The 21040-nt window shown below is 46.9% G+C and overlaps 1 protein-coding gene and 1 pseudogene across 9 annotated transcripts in view; both read left to right on the forward strand.

Moving 5' to 3' along the window:
- LOC117091835 (zinc finger protein 586) overlaps window positions 1-7650 on the forward strand; it is an 82253-nt gene extending 74603 nt beyond the window's left edge. For 4 of the 8 annotated variants that reach the window (XM_033224663.1, XM_033224667.1, XM_033224666.1 and 1 more), the window contains 2 exons: window positions 2867-2993; window positions 4965-7650. In XM_033224663.1, the coding sequence (XP_033080554.1) occupies window positions 2867-2993; window positions 4965-6529 (1692 nt within the window). In that variant the 3' untranslated portion in view covers window positions 6530-7650. Of the gene's footprint in view, window positions 1-2863; window positions 2994-4964 lie in introns of all 8 variants that reach the window. The other 4 variants (XM_033224668.1, XM_033224669.1, XM_033224664.1 and 1 more) reach the window with 3 other exon arrangements.
- Window positions 7651-15346: 7696 nt separating this feature from the next.
- LOC117092082 lies at window positions 15347-18602 on the forward strand (annotated as a pseudogene). Its single transcript, XR_004440624.1, has 2 exons — window positions 15347-15353; window positions 18007-18602. The product of XR_004440624.1 is annotated as a ubiquitin-conjugating enzyme E2 C-like (transcript).
- The last annotated feature ends 2438 nt before the right edge of the window (window positions 18603-21040 follow it).

Raw genomic sequence — 21040 nt, forward strand, 5'->3', positions numbered from 1 at the left:
ATAGGTTTTTCTAATGTGGATGATAAGTGCATTAAAGAGGAATCAGGCATGAGCCCAAAGTTTTTGATGTTGGCAGCTGTAGCCATGGACGCTGCTTCAGCCGAGATGAGGTATTGACATAATATTGACTGTGGATATCAAGAGGGTTGTTTGACCATATGAAGAATCTGAGGCCAATAAGTGGTGGCATCAAATGGATAACTAGACATACAGGATGGGGTGTCTGGGAGGGTGTTGATACTGGAGACGTCCGATATATGAAAGCTAATGGATAAACTACAATAAGTTAGTTATGGGTCCCACTTAGGAGGACATGCTTCCGATTATGGTGGTAAATGTTTTCAGGGGCCAGGAAGGTGTGATTACAGGCTGAGGAGTGGATCTCTTACTTACGTCCCCGAGGGATGTTATTGGGCTTCCTAAACACCTGAGAGGGTGTGAGTGACCGTCATGGCAGGACATATCAGATGGTAGAGTTTGGAAGGGGACATAGACATCCAAGGAGAGAACAGACAAGAGATAGTTGTATGCAGAAGCATAGGAGTAATTCAGGGAACATGACACTTAGCACTGAGTTGGTGCCAAAGCTGCAACTATTTATCACTGTCTGGACTCACAAACCTTTTGAGAGGACTTTGGAAGTGCCTAGGGAGTTTCATTCAGCCTGGTGCATGTGGGCAGTGAAAAATATGCTCATCTGTGATAGTAGATTTGGTTTGGTTCACAAATCCAGGGGCTGGGCTTTACACAGCATTAGGTGGACAGAGAAGGGTTGCTACAGCTGAGGTCTCAGCTGGTGCAGCACAGAAGTGGGATAGGGCCGTGGATATCTGAAGCCACATGTGGTTCTGTGTGGCTATGGAGTCATTCAGGGAGACATTCACAGGATGATTTGGGATTACCACTACTCTTGGAAACCGTGGAAATTCTGTGTTAATATTGGATCCTATTTGTATTTGTAAAGCATACTCTGGATATTTATCCGCATTTTGGTATAAGGCCACAATTGAAGGCCCAATATGATGTGTCACTTTGACACCTTGTGATAGTGGGACAACCTTAAAAGGTGTGAGTACAAATCTCACTCCCACTTTGCTCTCTTGGATAACGTTTCCTAGCCTAACAACCCTTTTATCAAGGCAGTGAGGCAGGGTTCCAGGTCGTTATACTTTGTAGTGGGTTTCAACTCAATCCTGACTAGCAGAGTTATAGAAACAAACCATTGCATATTCCCAAGGGAATCATGGGCCATTATACCCTCTTTCATTTTGTGAAATAATTTTATTTATGGGGGCTGGGTGCAGTGGCTTACCCCTGTAATCTCCTCACTTTCAGAGGCCACGGTGGGTGGATCACTTGAGAACAGGAGTTCAAGACCAGCCTGACCAACATGGTGAAACCCTATCTCTACTAAAAAAAAAAAAAACAAGCCAAGTGCGGTAGCTTACACCTGTAATCCCAGCACCTTGGGAGTCCAAGGCAGGTGGATCACGAGGTCAGGAGATTAAGACCATCCTGGCTAACATGGTGAAACCCTGTATCTACTTAAAAAAAAAAAAAATTAGCTGGGCATGGTGGCAGGCACCTGTAGTCCCAGCTACTTGGCAGGCTGAGGCAGGAGAATGGCGTAACCCATGAGGTGGAGCTTGCAGTGAGCTGAGATCACACCACTGCACTCCAGGTGGGTGACAGAGTAAGACTCCGTCTCAAAAAAAAAATAAAAATAAAGTCGGGTATAGTGGTGCACGGCTGTAATCCCAGCTACCTGGGAGGGTGAGGCACAAGAATCACTTGAACCTGGGGGGCAGAGGCTGCACTCCAGCCTAGGTGACAGAGTAGACTGTCTCAAAAACAACCCCCCAAAACTAACTTTTACTTGTGGGGATGCCAGAGAGGGGCTGAAGGTGTGGGAAATTCAGGTGGGTGTGGCCATGGGCATGTGTCTGTGCAGTATAAAGAATGATGTGGCCGGGCACAGTGGCTCAAGCCTGTAATCCCAGCACTTTGGGAGGCTGAGACGGGCGGATCACGAGGTCAGGAGATCGAGATCATCCTGGCTAACATGGTGAAACCCCGTCTCTACTAAAAATACAAAAAATTAGCCGGGCGAGGTGGCGGGCACCTGTAGTCCCAGCTACTCGGGAGGCTGAGGCAGAAGAATGGCGTGAACCCAGGAGGCGGAGCTTGCAGTGAGCTGAGATCTGGCCACTGCACTCCAGCCCGGGCGACAGAGCGAGACTCCGTCTCAAAAAAAAAAAAAAAAAAAAGAATGATGTGTATTTAGAGAGCGAGTTTGTCTGATGGACTCAGGCAGCTGCCCTGGGCTTTTTTCTTTTTTTTTTTTTGAAAGAGTCTCGCTCTGTCAGCCAGGCTGGAGTACAGTGACGTGATCTCTGCTCACTGCAAGCTCTGCCTCCCGGGTTCACGCCATTCTCCTGCTTCAGCCTCGCGAGTAGCTGGGACTACAGGTGCCCTCCACCATGCCTGGCTTATTTTTGTATTTTTAGTAGAGACAGGGTTTCACCATGTTAGCCAGGCTGGTCTCGATCTGACCTCATGATCTGCCGGCCTCAGCCTCCCAAAGTGCTGGGATTATAGGTGTGAGCCTCCGCACCCTGCCTAGAAGGGGGTGGACCTTTTTATATCCGGACCTCAGCATGGATACCTATTTGTCCACCTACTTCTTGTTGTTGATGACAATTGACCAGTGGGCCCATGAGGAGACAAAGGCACCAGTGGACATAGTTTCAGCTCTATGTTGGGGACCTTGGGAGGAGGATGAGCAAGGGTGGCTGTGTGGGAGAGGCGGGTTGGGTTACCTCAGCACAGGGGCTGTTTGTGGTTTCATCTGTCACTATCATAGCAGGACACTGTGACCTTTGAAGATGTGGCTGTGAACTTTTCCCAGGAAGAATGGAGTCTTCTTAGTGAGGTTCAGAGGTGCTTGTACCGTGATGTGATGCTAGAGAACCTGGCACTTATATCCTCCCTGGGTAAGTTGCTCACGCTCACCCTGTGAGCTGAGCTAGTGTTGCTGTTCCCCTTTTCATTGACAAGACTGTCTTTCTCACTTAAGGAGCCTGGACACAGGTTCCTTCTACACTTCTCTGTGTGAGTTGTGTGGCTGGTAGGAGTAAGGTGTGTGTATTGCCTTTTCCTCTCCTTAAGCATCTCCAACACATCCTGTGCTCCAGGCTCCCAGGGAAGGAGTCTGAGTCAGGAGTCTTATAGGCACCCTAATGTATCCACTTTGCTTGCTCTCTGGCTGTCAGGTGACTGTCCAAGTCGGTAGCTCTTGTATGCCCAGATTCTACTAACACTTCTTTCCTCTCTCTGACAATTCTTCCTGCCTCCCTGTGCCGAGAATTGCCTTCATTGACATTGTCACTACTTACATAGACCATAGACTGTTCTTCCAAGACCCTGCTTAGGAATTCTCTTGTAATACTTAGTTTACTCTTCTGTGGGTTGTCAGGTGCTTAGTTGTGCTGAGCTGGTGTTGGCTATTCATCTCTGCTGTCTCTCCCTTCATGCTTATATCATCCGGTCCCATGTACTGGGGGTGAGATGGAGATTCCTTGGTGTTTGATAAGATGTGGTTCAATTCAGGCTCATCACGATAGGCTCAAAGGGAGCCTGTCCCTCAGGAGTGCCATGCTGGGGGAGGGCATGACTTCAGGGGTTTATCCAAATCGTACCAGAAACCATTTATATTTGCCAAGTATTTTTGTGGCAATATGAGTAGGCACACACTATTTGTCTTTTTCTCCCTATTGTTGAGAGTTTCACTCTTGTTCTGTACCTTTCCACTTCTACTGTGATATCCACCCCAGCACTAATACTCACATCTCTGGACTCCACTTCGCATCCATTTTTCTTGTGCTTTCATCTGTAGTTGTCTCTGATATTGGTGTATCAATTACATATTAGGAAGTGTATGCCCATTGTTAAACCATCCATGACCACCCTCTGCTGTGTTGTACTCATGTTTTCTTGGTCTTGACCTATGCATATATATATGTAATTTTTTTTTTTTTGAGACGGAGTTTCACTCTTGTTGCCCAAGCTGGAGTGCAAAGGTGCAATCTTGGCTCACTGCAACCTCTCCTTTCCAGGTTGAAGTGATTTTCCTGCCTCAGCCTCCCGAGTAGCTGGGAATACAGGTCTGCGCCACCACGTGCAGCTAATTTTTTGTATTTTTGGTAGACACAGGGTTTCACCGTATTAGCCAGGCTGGTCTCAAACTACTGACCTCAGGTTACCCGCCTGCCTTGGCCTCACAAAGTGCTGGGATTACAGGCATGAGCCACCACATCCAGTCCATAATGCTTCTACATAGCACTCACATGTCATTAGGAGATAAGATCCTGTGCACAACTTGTGTTTAGAGGAAGGAGCTGTGGAGCCTGCCTCTACTCCCTGTGTTGCATGTATGCCTGTGCTCTTACATCATGAGGCCTCGTGGCTTCTGTGACCTTTACAGTCCAATAATGCTAGACAGCTCATTCTTTTTTTTTAATTTATTATTATTTTTGAGATGGAGTCTCACTCTGTTATCCAGGCTACGGTGCAGTGGTGTGATGACGGCTCAAAACTGTGAACACCTCCTGGGTTCAAATGTTTCTCCTGCCTCAGCCTCCCGAGTAGCTGGTATTACAGGCGCCCACCACCACATCCAGCTAATTTTTGTATATTTAGTAGAGATGGGGTTCGCCATGTTGGTCACACTGGTCTCAAATTTCTGACCTCAGGTGATCCACCCGCCTCGGCCTCCCGAAGTGCTGGGATTACAAGCGTGAGCCACCACACCTGGCCAGCAGCCCCATCTTCAACTTGAAGCCAATATTGTGTTCCTGCAAATATTTCTATAGAATAATTCCTCAATTTGTGAGACGTACTTGTGGGTGGGCTGTGTCTTCCCGTCACAGGTACTTTGCACTTGACCAGCATTTTCTTGCTTTCAGATTGTTGGTGTGGATCAAAAGATAAGGAGGTACCGTCTAAGCAGAGCATTTCTGTACAAAGAGAGTCTCAGAACACGACTCCTAGGGCAACTGTTTCTCCTAAGAAGGCTCACCCCTGTGAAATGCGTGGCCTCATCTTGGGAGATGATTTGCACTTTGCTGACCACCAGGAAACACATCAGAAGCAGAAGCTGAACGGGAGTGGGGCATGTGGAAAAACCTTGGATGACACTGCAAACCTTAATCAGCACCAGAAGCAGCATATTGGAGAGAAATTCTGCAGAAAGAGTGTCAGAGAAGCATCGTTTGTAAAGAAACGTAAGCTCAGGGTGTCACAGGAGCCATTTGTCTTCCATGAGTTTGGGGAGAACGTTCTGCCCAGTTCAGGATTATGCCAACAAGAAGCCGCTTACCCTGTAGAGAAGACAGACAGTGAAACTAAGCATGACCCACCCTTTCAGGAGGGAAAAACTAATTCCGGGTGTGGAAAACGCACAAAAGCCTTCAGCACCAAACACTCAGCTATTCCACACCAGAAACTTTTCACTAGAGATGGATGTTATGTGTGCAGTGATTGTGGAAAATCCTTTAGCAGATATGTCAGCTTCAGTAAACATCAGCGAGATCACACTGGAAAAGGACCTTATGAGTGTGGAGAGTGTGGGAAATCTTACAGTCAAAAGAGCAGCCTCATTCAACATCAGCGAGTTCACACTGGAAAGACAGCTTATCCCTGTGGGGAATGTGAAAAATCTTTTAGTCAGGACAGCCTTAACCATCAGCATGTTCACACTGGAGAAGGGCCTTATGAGTGTGGAGAATGTGGGAAGTCTTTTGGTCAAAAGGGTAAATTCATTCAACATCAGCGAGGTCACACTGGAGAGACAGCTTATCACTGTGGGGAATGTGGGAAATCTTTTCGTCAGAAGTTCTGCTTTATTAACCATCAGCGTGTTCACACTGGAGAAAGGCCTTACAAGTGTGGAGAATGTGGGAAATCTTTTGGTCAAAAGGGCAACCTCATTCAACATCAGCGAGGTCACACTGGAGAAAGGCCTTATGAGTGCAAGGAGTGTGGAAAATTATTTAGGTACAGATCCCACCTCACTGAACACCAGAGACTTCACACTGGGGAAAGACCTTACAATTGTAGGGAATGTGGGAAGTTATTTAACAGGAAGTATCATCTTCTTGTTCATGAGAGAATTCACACTGGAGAAAGACCATATGAGTGTGAGGTATGTGGGAAATTATTTGGCAATAAGAACAGCGTGACTATACATCAGAGGACTCACACTGGAGAAAGGCCATATGAATGCAGTGAATGTGGGAAATCATTTCTTTCCAGCTCTGCGCTTCATGTTCATAAAAGAGTTCATTCTGGACAAAAGCCTTATAAGTGCAGTGAATGTGGAAAATCCTTTGCTGAATGTTCCAGTCTCATTAAACACAGGAGAATTCACACTGGAGAAAGGCCTTATGAATGCACCAAATGTGGAAAAAGATTTCAGCGAAGCTCTACCCTCCTTCACCATCAGAGTTCACACAGGAGAAAGGCCTTGTGAGTGCAGTGAATGTGGGAAATCCTTCACTGAAACGTCCAGTCTCATTAAACACAGGAGAGTTCATACTGGAGAAAGGCCTTATGAGTGCTGTCAATGTGGAAAACTTCAGAATATCTGCTCTCCTTGGTCTTAAGAGACTTTGCGTTGAGACCGTCTCGTTCTGTCACCCAGGCTGGAGTGTGGTGGTGCCATCTTGGCTCGCTGCAACTTGGGCCTCCTGGGTTCGTGAGATTCTCCTACTTCAGCCTCCTGAGGAGCTGGGATTACGGGTACACACCACCACATGAGGCTAATTTTTGTATTTTTAGTGGAGACAGGGTTTTACCATGTTAGCCAGGCTGGTCTCAAACTCCTGACCTCAAGTGATCCACCCACCTTAGCCTCCCAAAGTGCTGAGATTACAGGCATGAGCCTCTGCACCCGACCTTCATTCTTTTTGTATTGCTTGGAATATGACATGTTGAACCAGGCATGGTGGCTCATGCTTGTAAACCTGATGCTTTGGGAGAATGAGGTGGTTCACTCAAGGCCAGGAGTTAAGAGATCAGACTGGGCAACATAGCCAGACCTTCTCTACAGAAAGAAAAAAAAATCACATGCTATGAAAACTTAACTGTATATTATTTATCTGTTGAAGTATATTTCAGTTGCTTCTTGTTTTTGTCTGTTATAAATGCAACTGCTACATTTGAATGCAGTTGTTTATATAAGTATCCTTCACTATGTTAATATGGTGGTGTGCAGTGCCTGAGTCAAATGATAGATTAAAGTACAACTCTTTTGTGAGACAGACTCGCTGCATCACCCAGGCTGGAGTTTAGTGGAATGATTTTGGCTCACTGCAACCTCTGCCTTCCAAGTTCAAGTGATTCTCCTGCCTCAGCCTCCCGAGTAGCTGGGATTACAGGTATGCACCACCATGCCTGGATAATTTTTTGTATTTTTATTAGAGATTGGTTTCACCATGCTGGCCAGGCTGATTACGAACTCCTGACCTCAAGTGATCTGCCTGCCTCGGCTTCTCGGGCGTGAGCTACCACACTTGGCCTAATGTACAACTTTTTAAGCAACCCCAAACTATTATCTAAGAATAAAATTATTGCTCTTGTTTGTATATCTACCATCAGTGTCCAAGAATTTCTGTTCTTCTATCTTACCAAGATGGAGAGTATGGTTAGTATTTGAAATTGTTCATTTTAATAAGTGGTTATAGCATTTTGAGTCAACTATTTATGTTTTACATACTTTTTTGTTTTGAGACAAGGTCTCACTCTGTCTCCCAGGCTGGAGTGCAGTGGCACAATCTCAGCTCATTGCAGCCTCTGCTTTCTGGGCTCAAGCACTCTTCTTCAGCCTCCAGAGTAGCTGGAAATACAGGCGTGCACCACACCAGGCTAATTTTTGTATTTTCTGTAGAAACTTTTTTTTTTTACCTTGTTGCCCAGTCTGATCTCGAACTCCTCGGCTCAGGCAATCCACTTGCCTCGGCTTCCAAAAGTGCTTGGTCTACAGGTGTGAGGCACCCTGCCTAGCCTCACACCTCTAGGCTTGTTTTTTTAAATGAATTTTATCTATTTCCCATTTCATTAAGATTTTTAAAAATAATGAAATAAAGACATGTTGGACTTCATTCATTCTTCAGTGATATCACTTTGCTGCAAGAAATATTTGGTTTCCTTTTTTTTTTTTTTGAGATGGAGTCTAGCTCTGTCTCCTAAACTACAGTGAAGTGGCATTGATCTCGGCTCACTGCAACCTCCACCTCCCAGCTTCAAGTGATTCTGCCTCAGCCTCCCAAGTACCTGGGACTACAGGTGTTTGCCGCTACTCCTGGCTAATTGTATGTATTTATTTTAGTAGAGATGGGGTTTCATCTTGTTACCCTGGCTGCTCTCTTAACTTCTGCGCTCAACTGAACCACCCGCCTTGGCCTCCCAAAGTGCTGGGATTACAGGTGTGAGCCACTGGGCCTGCCTGAATACTTGTTTTTCAGTGGAATCATAACTGTCCCAAAGTGACAATACATATAGATTGCCAGGCAGTGAAACAGTTAAGATGCCACCATAGCTTGCTTTCTATTCAACATCTAAGATTACCTTAGTATTTCTTTTGCTTCAAGTTTGTATTTCATCAGTTTTCTCACATATGGAAAGGATACATACTATGTAGAAACAAGAACTTTATGTTATCCAAGTTCTAGGATAGCCATGGGCTCCAATTATCTCAGAGCTCTGAGTCCTGTTCTCAATACCCATTGAGATTTATGTGTTCTGAAGCTTTTGTCTTCTAGCTAGTTACGTCATTCTCCATGGGTAACGTCATTCATCCATGTTATTAACTAATTTCCTCACTCCAAGCTCTTTTCCAGGGATAATCTCTGTGCAGACACTGTCATTGCACTTTTCTGCTGAAACGGCAGTTTCTTCCCAGCAAGGTGAGATTATGGAATCCAGAATCTTTTCCTCAGGGGTCATAGGCCCATTTCCCCACTTGCAGGAATGCTGACACTGCAGCCACAGTTTTGACAGTAAATGTGAATTTGGCAAGTAACCACTGTTCCCAGGGAAATGTCCCAATCAGAAGAAGATTATCTGGGACAGATACTGATGGAAATGGGACATTCTGAGGGCCCCAGAGGCAAGGTTCCACCTCCTCAACTTCCCTGACAGCTACCTAGAATCTGTTTCCTCTCACTCTGAATTATTCTTCCTCTCATGGCTGACCGAACACATGGAATGTCACAAAGTCCATTGTAAGAGCTTTATCTTTGTGAAGTGAAGAACATGAAGACAGTTGGAATTAAGTTACTGAGTAGACACTTTGCATCTCTTTTTTTTTTTTTTTTTTTTTTGAGACGTAGTCTCTTCTGCCCAGGCTGGAGTGCAGTAGCACAATCTCGGCTCACTGCAAATCCACCTCCTGAGTTCACGCCATTCTCTGCCTCAGCCACCTGATTAGCTGGGATTATAGGCGCGTGCTACCACACCCGGGTAACTTTTGTATTTTTAGTAGAGACGGGGTTTCACCATGTTGGTCAGGCTGGTCTCAAATTCCTGACCTCGTGATCCACCCACCTCAGCCTCCCAAAGTGCTGGAATAACAGGCGGGAGCCACTGTGCCTGGCCTGTATTTTTTTCTTTAGTAGAGATGGGGTTTTAAGACTTCCTGTCCCGTTTAGTGTAACAAGAAAACTAAGAAATGTGGATAAAAGACTGTAAGTTAGAAATGGCAAGATAATTAGCTATATGAAGAATCTTGGTCAGGTGTCGTGGCTCAGGCCTGTAATCCCAGCACTTTGGGAGGCTGAGGTGGGCAGATCACAAGGGCAGGAGTTCAAGACCACTCTGCCGTTACAGTGAATCCCCGTCTCTACTAAAAATACAAAAATTAGGCTTGGTGGCGGGTGCCTGTACTCCCAGCTATTTAGAAGGCTGAGGCTGGAAAATCAGTTGAACCTGGGAGGCAGAGGTTACATTGAGCCAATATCGCACCAGTGCACTCCAACCTGGTGACAGAGCAAGACACCATCTCAAAAAAAAAACAAAAGCAAAAAAAAGAATCTCAATCTGTAAGTGTTACAGTTCATAATTTTATAACAGCATGTTATATGGGCACATATATTATCCCTGAAAGTTCTTTTTGTTAGGCAGGAATCTAGACCCAACATGGCGGCATTACCCGGCGTAGCAGGCCTTTTGTTAAAGACTCCCTTCACCCTTGTACACACCCGCAGACTTACATGCGTCAGAGTTCCGGCTGGGCAACCACACTCCCCCATGACCTGCAGCTCACCTGCATTCCACAAGTTCGCAAACAGCAGTTTCGGTTAACAGTTTCCAAAGACCCCTCCCTCATGACCCTTACTCAACTCCTGCCCTAGTAGCTTCAAGACCCCCCCAGGCCCTGTTTGCACAACCAGCTTCCCTACCTCTCAGGCTATAAAAATCCCCTACCCTCCTCCCTCAGCGAGACTTCCTCAGCCCACGCCTTTGGACCCAGGAACCTCGCCCGCAAGCCCTAATAAAAGGCTATTCTCACTGCCATTTGCCTTGTGTGTTCGTTCCCGGTTCGGCTCCAGCCTCAGTTTACCTTTACATTCGGTGCCGAAACCCAGGAGGAGACCCCCCTCCCCAGACCCCTGCCGGGTCAGGCAGGCTCTCCTCTCCCCCAGCCAGGACCTCCTTTCCGAGCCGGGAGCCGTTTCACCAAATCCAAGACTCAACTCAATCACTGCTGGGTAAGTTTTCCCCCGTCCTGAAGGCTCCCTGCGGGAGTCCCTGTCCGAAAGGCGCGGCCGAGTCAGGGACTCTCTCCAGTCAACTGTGACCTCGGCACCGGGGACTAGGAGATGTCCAACCTCCCCGGAAGCCACTGTACCCCGCACTCTGCGTGGCAGTGAGGACGCTCCCATTGCCTCTGGACTGTCCAAACCAGACCGAAAATCCCCTCTGAAGTGCTTCTTGGCTGATTTCCAGACTTTAGGTCTCAGCTAAGACCTAAAACAAAAGCGGCTCATTTTCTTCTGCACAGTGGCGTGACCACAGTATAAATTAGATAATCAGTCTCAGTGGCCTGCAGAAGGCACTCTGGACTTTAACATTCTCACAGACCTGACCAACTTCTGTAAGAGACTAGGCAAATGGTCCAAGATACCCTATGTTCAGGCCTTCTAGGACTTGCGTTCTCGCCCAGACCTCTGTGCCCGATGTTTGTTGGCCCAGGTCCTGCTCACAAAATCTACTCCCTCAGCCAAGGAGAAGGACAACTCTTCCTCCTTCTCTGAGCCTCCTGACACTCTTTCCCTGCCTCCTCTTCCATCCCCCACTCAACCCCCTCGTTACCCTAACCCCTCGTTTTCCCCATCCTCGTCGGCGCCACCCCTTCCCTCTACACCTTTTGTGTCCCAACCAAACCTGACAGATCCTGCCTCTCCTACCTCCACCTCCTCTCCTTCCTCGCCTGTCTCAGCCCATACTCGGTCCAGGACCAACCTCCTGTGTCCCTTATGAGAGGTGGCAGGAGCTGAAAGAGTAGTCCGGGTCCATGTGCCATTTCCATTGGCAGACTTGTCTCAGGTTGAGGAGCATGCAGGCTCCTTTTTGGCCAATCCTACTTGTTATATCAAAGAGTTCAGGTATCTATGCCGGGCATATGATCTCACCTGGCATGACCTCCATGTTGTTATGACCTCAACCCTCTCTCCTGAGGAGCAGGAGCGCATCCTAGCGGCAGTCAGGCAGCATATTAACCAGGTTCATTTAACACCCTGCCATGCCAGTAGGCACCAAGGCAGTGCCCTCAGCTGAGCCCAACTGGGACTACCAGGTGGGGCAGGCAGGCCACCGCCGCCGAGACATGATAGTTCAGTGCCTTCTTGCCGGCATGCAGGCAGCCTCTAACAAATCAGTCAACTTTAACAAACTAAAGGAGGTAGTCCAAGGCGCAGATGAAAATCCGGCCGTTTTTCTTAACCGGCTGACTGAGGCCCTTATTCAGTACACCCACTTTGACCCTGCCTCCCCCACAGGAGGAACTGTCTTGGCCTCATATTTCATTTCTCAGTCGGCCCATGATATCCAAAAAAAATTTAAAAAGGCGGAGGAAGGCCCTCAAACTCCCATCCAGGACTTAGTCAAACTGGTCTTCAAGGTCTACAACTCCAAGGAGGAAGCAGCTGAGGCCCAATGACAGGCCAGACTAAAACAGAAGGTACAACTCCAAACCCAGGCCTTGGTAGCAGCCCTGAGGCCGGCCAGCTCCAGGAGCTCCCAGAAAGGAGGTACTACCCGAGCGCCACGTGGTACCTGCTTCAAGTGCGACAACGACAGCCACTGGGCCACGCAGTGCCCTAACCCAAAGGAGCCAAATCGCCCCTGTCCGAACTGTTGGTAGATGGGCCACTGGAAGTCGGACTGCCCCAACCTGAGGACGGTCACTACGTCTCCAAGTGACAACTCTCCTCCAGGTGTTGGAGGCGCCTTCCAGCTCCTCGACACCGATGAAGATTGAAGAGGCCCAGACTCGGGGACCCCTCTCTCGCCTAGCCCACGGTTATGCTCCAGGTAGCGGGTAAGTCTATATCTTTCCTCCTGGACATGGAGGCTACCTACTCTGTTTTGCCTTCCTTTAGTGGCCCCAGCCACCCCTCCACTGTCACGGTCATGGGAATTGATGGCACTCCCTCCACCTACCGCCAGACTCCTCCTCTGTCTTGCTGCCTGGATGGCTCCCTCTTCTAGCACTCATTTCTTATCATTCCTTCGTGTCCAGTCCCCTAGTTAGGACGAGACCTCCTCTCCAAGCTAGGGGCCTCAGTTCACTTCCAACTCAACCCCTCCCCACACCTCACGTTCCTCTTCCCCCTCCTCTCACCTGACAAGCCCCACCAGGCTGACCCCCCACTCCCGTTTCCAGTCCCCATTAACCCTAAGGTGTGGGACACCTCCACCCCAATCATTGCCCAGCACCATACTCTGGTCCGCATCCGGCTAAAAGACCCTTCCAAGTTTCCCTCTAGACCCCAGTTCCCTATCTCCCTTGAACATCGACAGGGATTAAAACCTATCATTACACGCCTGCTCCGGCAACACATTCTAGTTCCCACCAACTCACCATGTAATACTCCTATCCTGCCTGTACGAAAAAGCTCTGGGGCCTATTGCCTCATGCAGGATCTACGTGTCACCAATGAGGCAGTAATCCCCACCTTTCCAGTTGTTCCTAACCCATATACACTTCTCTTGCGCATTCCCCCCATACCACTCACTTTATTGTCCTTGACCTAAAAGATGCCTTCACCATTCCCTTACATCCGACTGTCACTTTCTGTTTGCTTTTACATAGGAAGATCCAGACACTCATATTTCTTCCCAGCTGACTTAGACTGTTTTGCCTCAAAGGTTCCGTGATAGCCCCCATTTTTTCAGACAGGCACTGGCACAGGATGTTGTCCCCTGTCCCCTGACCCACAGCACACTACTGCAGTATGTCGATGACTTATTACTATGTAGTCCTTCCTAGGAGTGCTCCCTTGCAGATATTCCTACACTTTTTTTTTTTTTGAGACGGAGTCTCGCTCTGTCGCCCAGGCTGGAGTGCAGTGGCGCGATCTCGGCTCACTGCAAGCTCCACCTCCCGGGTTCACACCATTCTCCCGCCTCAGCCTCCGAGTAGCTGGGACTACAGGCGCCCGCCACCTCGCCCGGCTAGTTTTTTATATTTTTAGTGGAGACAGGGTTTCACCTTGTTAACCAGGATGGTCTCGATCTCCTGACCTCATGATCCACCCGCCTCGGCCTCCCAAAGTGCTGGAATTACAGGCTTGAGCCACCGCGCCCAGCCATTCCTACACTTTTAAATTTTCTAGGCGACCAAGGTTATCAGGTTACCCCGGCTAAGGCTCAACTTTGCAGTCCTTCTGTCACCTACCTAGGCATACTCCTCACACCCACTACAAAAAGCCTCACAGCAGATAGAATAAGCCCCCACTCGTTGCGGTACCCTTACCCAGCCCTTTTAACTCCTCTAACCTAACCCCCTCCTTTCCCCTTCCCAGCCGAACACTACATCAGTGAGTCAGGACTAGTAGAAACCAATCTCCTCACTCTAGAAAAGATTCAGGAAAGACTCCACCAGAAAAACCTCAGATCAAGGCCCTCACTTAGGTGGTGGCAGTCGTCTGTGGCCGGTTAAGTCCTACCCTTTCTAAGCCCCTTACTAATCATTGGCTTCTTGCTACTCATAGCTCCCTGTGTCCTCCACTTCATCCAGGATCGCATGAAAGAAGTCTCCCAGGTCACTTTCAATCACATGCTGCTCCACCCCTACACCCGAGTTCCAACCTCCGAAGAACCCTATGATGACCCATACCAGCAGGAAGCAGCCAGATGAACAAGTCGCCCCATTTTCTTATTAGAAAGAGGTCAGAATGTTAGGCAGGAATCTAGACCCAACATGGCGGCATTACGCGGCGTAGCAGGCCTTTTGTTAAAGACTCCCTTCACCCTTGTGCACACCCGCAGACTTACATGCGTCAGAGTTCCGGCTGGGCAACCACACTCCCCCATGACCTGCAGCTCACCTGCATTCCACAAGTTCGTAAACAGCAGTTTCGGTTAACAATTTCCAAAGACCCCTTCCTCATGACCCTTACTCAACTCCTGCCCTAGTAGTTTTAAGACCTCCCAGGCCCCGTTTGCACAACCAGCTTCTCTACCTCTCAGGCTATAAGAAGCCCCTACCCTCCTCCCTCAGTGCGACTTCCTCGGCCCACGCCTTTGGACCGAGGAACCTCGCCCGCAAGCCCTAATAAAAGGCTATTCTCACTGCCATTTGCCTTGTCTTCGTTCCCGGTTTGGCTCCAGCCTCAGTTTACCTTTACACTTTCTTTTTTCTGAGCTACAGTCTGTCACCCAGGCTGAAGTGCAATGGCGTGGTCTCGGCTAACTGCAACCTCTGCCTCCCAGGTTCAAGTGATTCTCTTGCCTCAGCCTCCTGAGTAGCTGTGCTTATTGGTTCCCGCCACCACGCCCAGCTAATTTTTGTATTTTTAGTAGAGATGAGCTTTTACTATGTTAGCCAGGCTGGTATCAAACTCCTGACCTCATGATCCACCCTCCTTGGCCTTCTAAAGTGGTGGGATTACAGGCGTCTGCCACCATACCCGGCTTATCCCTAGAAATTCTATGATAGCATGATGTATAGGCACCTAAAGGCATGGCACTTGAGAAATGTGAATAAAAGATTGTAAGTTACAAACAGCAAGGTACAATCAGATGTTAACAGTCTCAACCCCTAAATGTCACCTTGTATTACAGCATGTGCTGTACGTAAGCATATGTAAGCACATATAGGCACGTATATGAAATAGTGATACTTCATTCTCACTAGTATTTTTCATCATTCTCACTGGAAAAATCTTTGATCATTTTTAATCAAAATAGGAGTTTCAATGACATCTAGAAGTTTAAAAGGGCTTGTTCAAATTATGACCGTACACACTGACGAGTATGTGTCTGTCTCTTGTGTAAATTTTTTTTTATTACACCAAATTATGTTCGCACAAAACCTTTATAATAAGGGGAATTAAAGAGCCTTCCTGGAATATGGAGGTTGCAGTCAGCCGAGATGGTGCCATCACACTGTAGCCTGGGCAACAGAGCGAGACCTGCCTCAAAAAAAAAAAAAAAAAAAATCCTTTATTTTATCTATAAACTACAGTTTATATAGGCAAAACTACAGTTTATATAGGCAAAAACAGTACTAAGCAATTTTGGGCTCTGCAGGCTCTTGTCTTGAATTAATACAACTTTTGCTAATTCTCTTATGAAGTTAATCTTCCTGCTTGTATGTGACTTAAATATATGTCAGAATATTTTTGTACAAAAGATTCATACATCTTTCCTGTTTGAAATTCCATGTCTGAGGGGTGTATGTTGCTTATCAATTTGGAGAGAAAATAGATAATGTAATACAATGTTTAAATAGATTAAAAACTGAGATAGAAAAACTGCTCAATTTATGCTTCACATGAAAATTGAAAATTAAATCAAGTCTCCACATACAAAGGCATTATATATATGTGTGTGTGTATATATATGTCTATACACACACACATACTGTTTATTTTTGGAGACAGAATCTTGCTCTTCTGCCCAGGCTGGAATGCAGTGGCATGATCATGGCTCACTGCAACCTCAGCCACCCCCAGGGTTCAAGTAATCCTGCCACCTCAGCCTCCTGGGCAGCTGGGACTACAGGCAGGCACCCTGCCCGGCTAATTGTTGCATTTTTTGTGGACACAGGGTTTTCCCATGTTGCCCATGGTGGTCTCTATCTCCTGGGCTCAAGTCAACAGCCTGCCTCTGCCTCCCAAATGTGCTGTGATTACAGAAATAAACTACTATGTCCAACTCAAGATTATTTTTTAAATGGTTTATTTTCTTAATAAAGGGTGCACAAGTCATTAAAAGCAAGGATTAAATTTAAAGAGAAAAAACCATTTTACTTTTCTACATAAAATTAAAACCAAAGCACATTAAAAGTGACAACCCGGCTGGGCACGGTGGCTCACACCCGTAATCCCAGCACTTTCGGAGGCTGAGGTGGGCAGATCACGAGGTCAGGAGATCGAGACCATCCCAGCTAACACTGTGAAACCCCGACTCTACTAAAAATACAAAACAATTAGCCTGTAGTCCCAGCTACTCGGGAGGCTGAGGCAGGAGAATGGCGTGAACCCAGGAGGCAGAGCTTGCAGTGAGCCAAGATCATGCCACTGCACTCCAGCCTGGGTGACAGAGCGAGACTTCGTCTCAAAAAACAAACAAAAAAGCAACAACCCAAGATGGAAGTGACAAAAATTACTTAAAATGTGTAACATAAAAAGTAGTCATTTAGGCTGGGTGCAGTGGTTCATGCCTGTAATCCCAGCACTTTGGGAGGCCGAGACAGGTGGATCACTTGAGGACAGGAGTTCAAGACCAGTCAGGCCAACACCGTGAAACACCATCTCTACTAAAAATCCAAAAATTAGCCAGATGTGGTGTCGTGCACTTGTAATCCCAGCTGTTCGGGAGGCTGAGGCATGAGAATCACTTGAATGCAGGAGGCGAACATTGCAGTAAGCTGACGTCATGCCCTCCAGCCTGGCCAACAGAGCTAGACTTGTCTTTAAAAAAAAAAAAAAAAAAGGAAAGGCGTCATCTATAAATTTCACTACACAGATTACACTGAGATAAATCACAAAATATTAGGCAAAACTTTAAAACAATTTTTAACTATCCAGTATATCAAAGATGCCACACATTATATTTGTTTCCAAGAATGTCACTGTGATTACAAAACTGACCACTAACTATTCAGTTAAAGTTGACTGAGAACTTCAAAATATTTTCTTTCCTTTTTTTTTTTTTTAGATGTAGTCTCACTTTGTCACCCAGGCTGGAGTGCAGTGGCGTGATCTTGGCTCACCACAACCTCCATCTCCCGGGTTCGATTCTCTTGCCTCAGCCTCCCAAGTAGCTGGGATTACAGGTATGTGCCACTAAAAGCCCAGCTCATTTTTATATTTTTAGTAGAGATGGGGTTTCACCGTGTTGGCCAGAGCCACCACACCCAGCCTGTAATATTTTTAAGCCAGGTGTGGTGGCTCATGCCTGTAACCCAGCACTTTGGGAAGCCAAGGTGGGTGGATCACTTGAGGTTGGGAGTTCAAGACCAGCCTGACCAACATGGAAAAACCCTGTCTCTACTAAAAATATAAAAACTTAGCCAGGTGTGGTGGCGGGTACCGGTAATCCGAGCTACTCCAGAGGCTGAAGCAAGAAAATGGCTTGAACCCGGGAAGTGGAGGTTGTGGTGAGCCAAGATCACGCCACTGCACTCCAGCCTAGGTGACAAGAGCAAGATTCCGTCTCAAAATAAATAAAGATTAAAAAACAAACATGATGATCACAGATGCAGTCACATTTTCTGAGTTCTTGCCACCCAGGTAGCCTCCCAAAACTTTGACCCAGTCGCTGTCAGTGTTGCCACCACCCATAATGGAGCTGAGCCCAGCAGAAGCACTGCCTGGGACCCTGTAGGCAAAAGGCTACAGCAGGAGCTGGTGACCCTCACATTGCCTGGTGACAAAAGAATTTCTGCCTGCCCTGAAAGCCTTATCAAATGGAGACCATCCATGGAGCAGCTGGCACAGTATATGAAGACCTGAGGCATAAACTCTTGCTAGAGTTCCTCAGTGACTACCCACCCTTCCGATGCACCCATGGTGAAGTTCCTGGAAATCCTGAAGGAGAAGTGGTCTGCCCTGTATGATATCAGGACCATCCTGCTCTCTATCCAGTGCCTGCAAGAACCCAACATTAACAGCCCTTTGAACACACATGCTACCAAGCTCTGGGAAAACCCCACAGCTTTAAGAAGTACCTGCAAGAGCCAGGCGCGGTGGCTCACGACTAATCCCAGCACTTTGGGAGGCTGAGGTGGGTGGATCACCTGAGATAGAGAGTCCAAGGCCTGACAAACATGGAGAAACCTCATCTCTATTTTAAAAAATTAAAAATTGGCCAAGTGTGGTGGCATGTGCCTGTAATTCCAGCTGCTCGGGAGGCTTTGGCGGGAGAATCGCTTCAACCCACGAGGTGGAGGTTGCGGTGAGCTGAGATCTCACTATTGCACTCCAGCCTGGACAACAAGAGTGAAACTCCATCTCAAAAAAAATAAAAATAAGGAAGTACCTGCAAGAAAGCTACTCAAAGTAGGTCACCAGCCAGGAGCTCTGACCCAGGCTGCCCAGCCTATCCTTGTGTTTTTTTAATTTTTCCTTAGATGGTCTTATTTCTGTATAGAACTCTGTATCTTGAGCTTTGGTACTATTTTTCTTTTGTCTTTTAATTTAAGCCTTGGTGGAGGCCTTGTGATTAATATTAAACAAATACATTTTGGGTCTGGTGCGGTGGGGTGGCTCAAGCCTGTAATCCCAGCACTTTGGGAGACCGAGGCAGGTGGATCACGAGGTCAAGAGATCGAGACCACCCTGGCTAACACAATGAAACCCCGTCTCTACTAAAAATACAAAAAAATTAGCCAGGCGTGGTGGCGGGTGCCTGTAGTCCCAGCTGCTCCCGAGGCTGAGGCAGGAGAATGGCATGAACCCGGGAGGTGGAGCTTGCAGTGAGCCAAGATCACACCACTGCACTCCAGGCTGGGCACAGAGCAAGACTCCGTCTCCAACAAAATAAATATATATATATAGGTCATTAAAAAACAAACAAAAAAAAGATACAAGAGAGCACCCAGTGATTATACGAGGAAACACTTTATTACATCAGTCATCTAAAATTCCAGAAAATGGAAAGTACTTTACTATACAGCAAAGTAAATCATTGATTGTCTGGAGAACAGAAAGACTTTAAAAAAGGGTTCCAGGTAAATATAAAAGTGTTAAATTCATTATTGTGACTACTGTGTTAGTGGTTTCATGGGATTATATGAAACTCCAAATTTATCACATACTACAGCTTAAATATGCATACTTTACTGAATGTCATTTATAACTTATAACATCACTGCTTTAAAATATACTTCAGACTGGGAGCAGTGGCTCACACCTGTAATCCCACCACTTTTGGAGGCTGAGGCAGGCAGATCACCTGAGGTTAGGAGTCTGAGATCGGCCTGGCGAACATGGCAAAACTCCGTTTCTACTAAAAATACAAAAATTGGCTGGGCATAGTGGCACATGCTTCCAGTCCCAGCTACATGGGAGGCTGAACCAGGAGAATTGCTTGAACCTAGGAGGTAGAGGTTGCAGTGAGCCTAGGTCATGCCACTGTACTCCAGCCTGAGTGACAGTCAGACTCTGTCTCAAAAAAGAAAAAAAAAAATTGCTGGGCACGGTGGCTTATGCCTGTAATCCCAGCATTTTGGGAGGCCCAGGTGGGCAGATCATGACGTCAGGAGATCGAGACCATCTTGGTTAACACGGTGAAACCCCATCTCTAGTAAAAATACAAAAAATTAGCCAGGTGTGGTGGTGGGTGCCTGTAGTCCCAGCTACTTGGAAGGCTGAGGCAGGAGAATGGTGTGAACCCAGGAGGCAGGGCTTGCAGTGAGACGAGATTGTGCCACTGCACTCCATTCAGCCTGGGCAACTCAGCGAGACTCCATCTCAAAAAAAAATAAAAATTAAAAATAATAAAAAAATGCAGTTCAAAAGAAAAATATCATTATTTTTGGAGAACAGGTTTGGCAACTCTATGCTGACTACACCAATTCTTCTCATGCCCTAAGTGAGAAAACTAGCCTCCATGGTAGCAAATATTGATGTGGCAGTAAGGCCATTTCCATCTGATTAACTGGCTGGCTGGTCACAAAGGCCACATCACTGAACTGAGATCTCCCTTCTCCCTATCATCTTCCTCCTGCTAATGTAGGAATGACCTTGAGGTGCACAGCCCAGAATGAGTACAGGAATTCACAAAACCTCTAGAGTATTTCCTCTGACAATGGCCTCAACAATACAATATTCATCATTATGGAAGTCCCGAAATTGCTGCATCTGCATATTCATCACATACATAGTGACTGGATCATCGTGGATGCCCTTTTAAAAGACATGCATTATGCCAGGCACAGTGGCTCACACCTGTAATCCCAACACTTTGGGAGGCTGAGGCCAGTGGACTACGAGGTCAGGAGTTTGAGACCAGCCTGGACAACACGGTGAAACCGCATGTCTACTAAAAATACAAAAATTAGATGGGTGTGGTGGCACGTGCCTGTAGTCCCAGCTACTCGGGAGGCTGAGGCTGGAGAATCGTTTGAACCTGGGAGGCGGAGGTTGCCGTGAGCCAAAATTGCATCACTGCACTCCAGCCTGGGCAACAGCGCGAGACTCCGTCTCAAAAAAAAAAAAAAAAAAAAAAAAGACGTGTTGCAATTACATTATTCTGTCTCCTCCACTGTCTATAAATGCAGTAATTCTATAAAATTATAATTTCACCCAAT

This window comes from Trachypithecus francoisi, unplaced genomic scaffold (assembly GCF_009764315.1).
Source record: "Trachypithecus francoisi isolate TF-2019V2 unplaced genomic scaffold, Tfra_2.0 Lachesis_group12, whole genome shotgun sequence".
Classification (NCBI taxonomy): Eukaryota; Metazoa; Chordata; class Mammalia; order Primates; family Cercopithecidae; genus Trachypithecus; species Trachypithecus francoisi.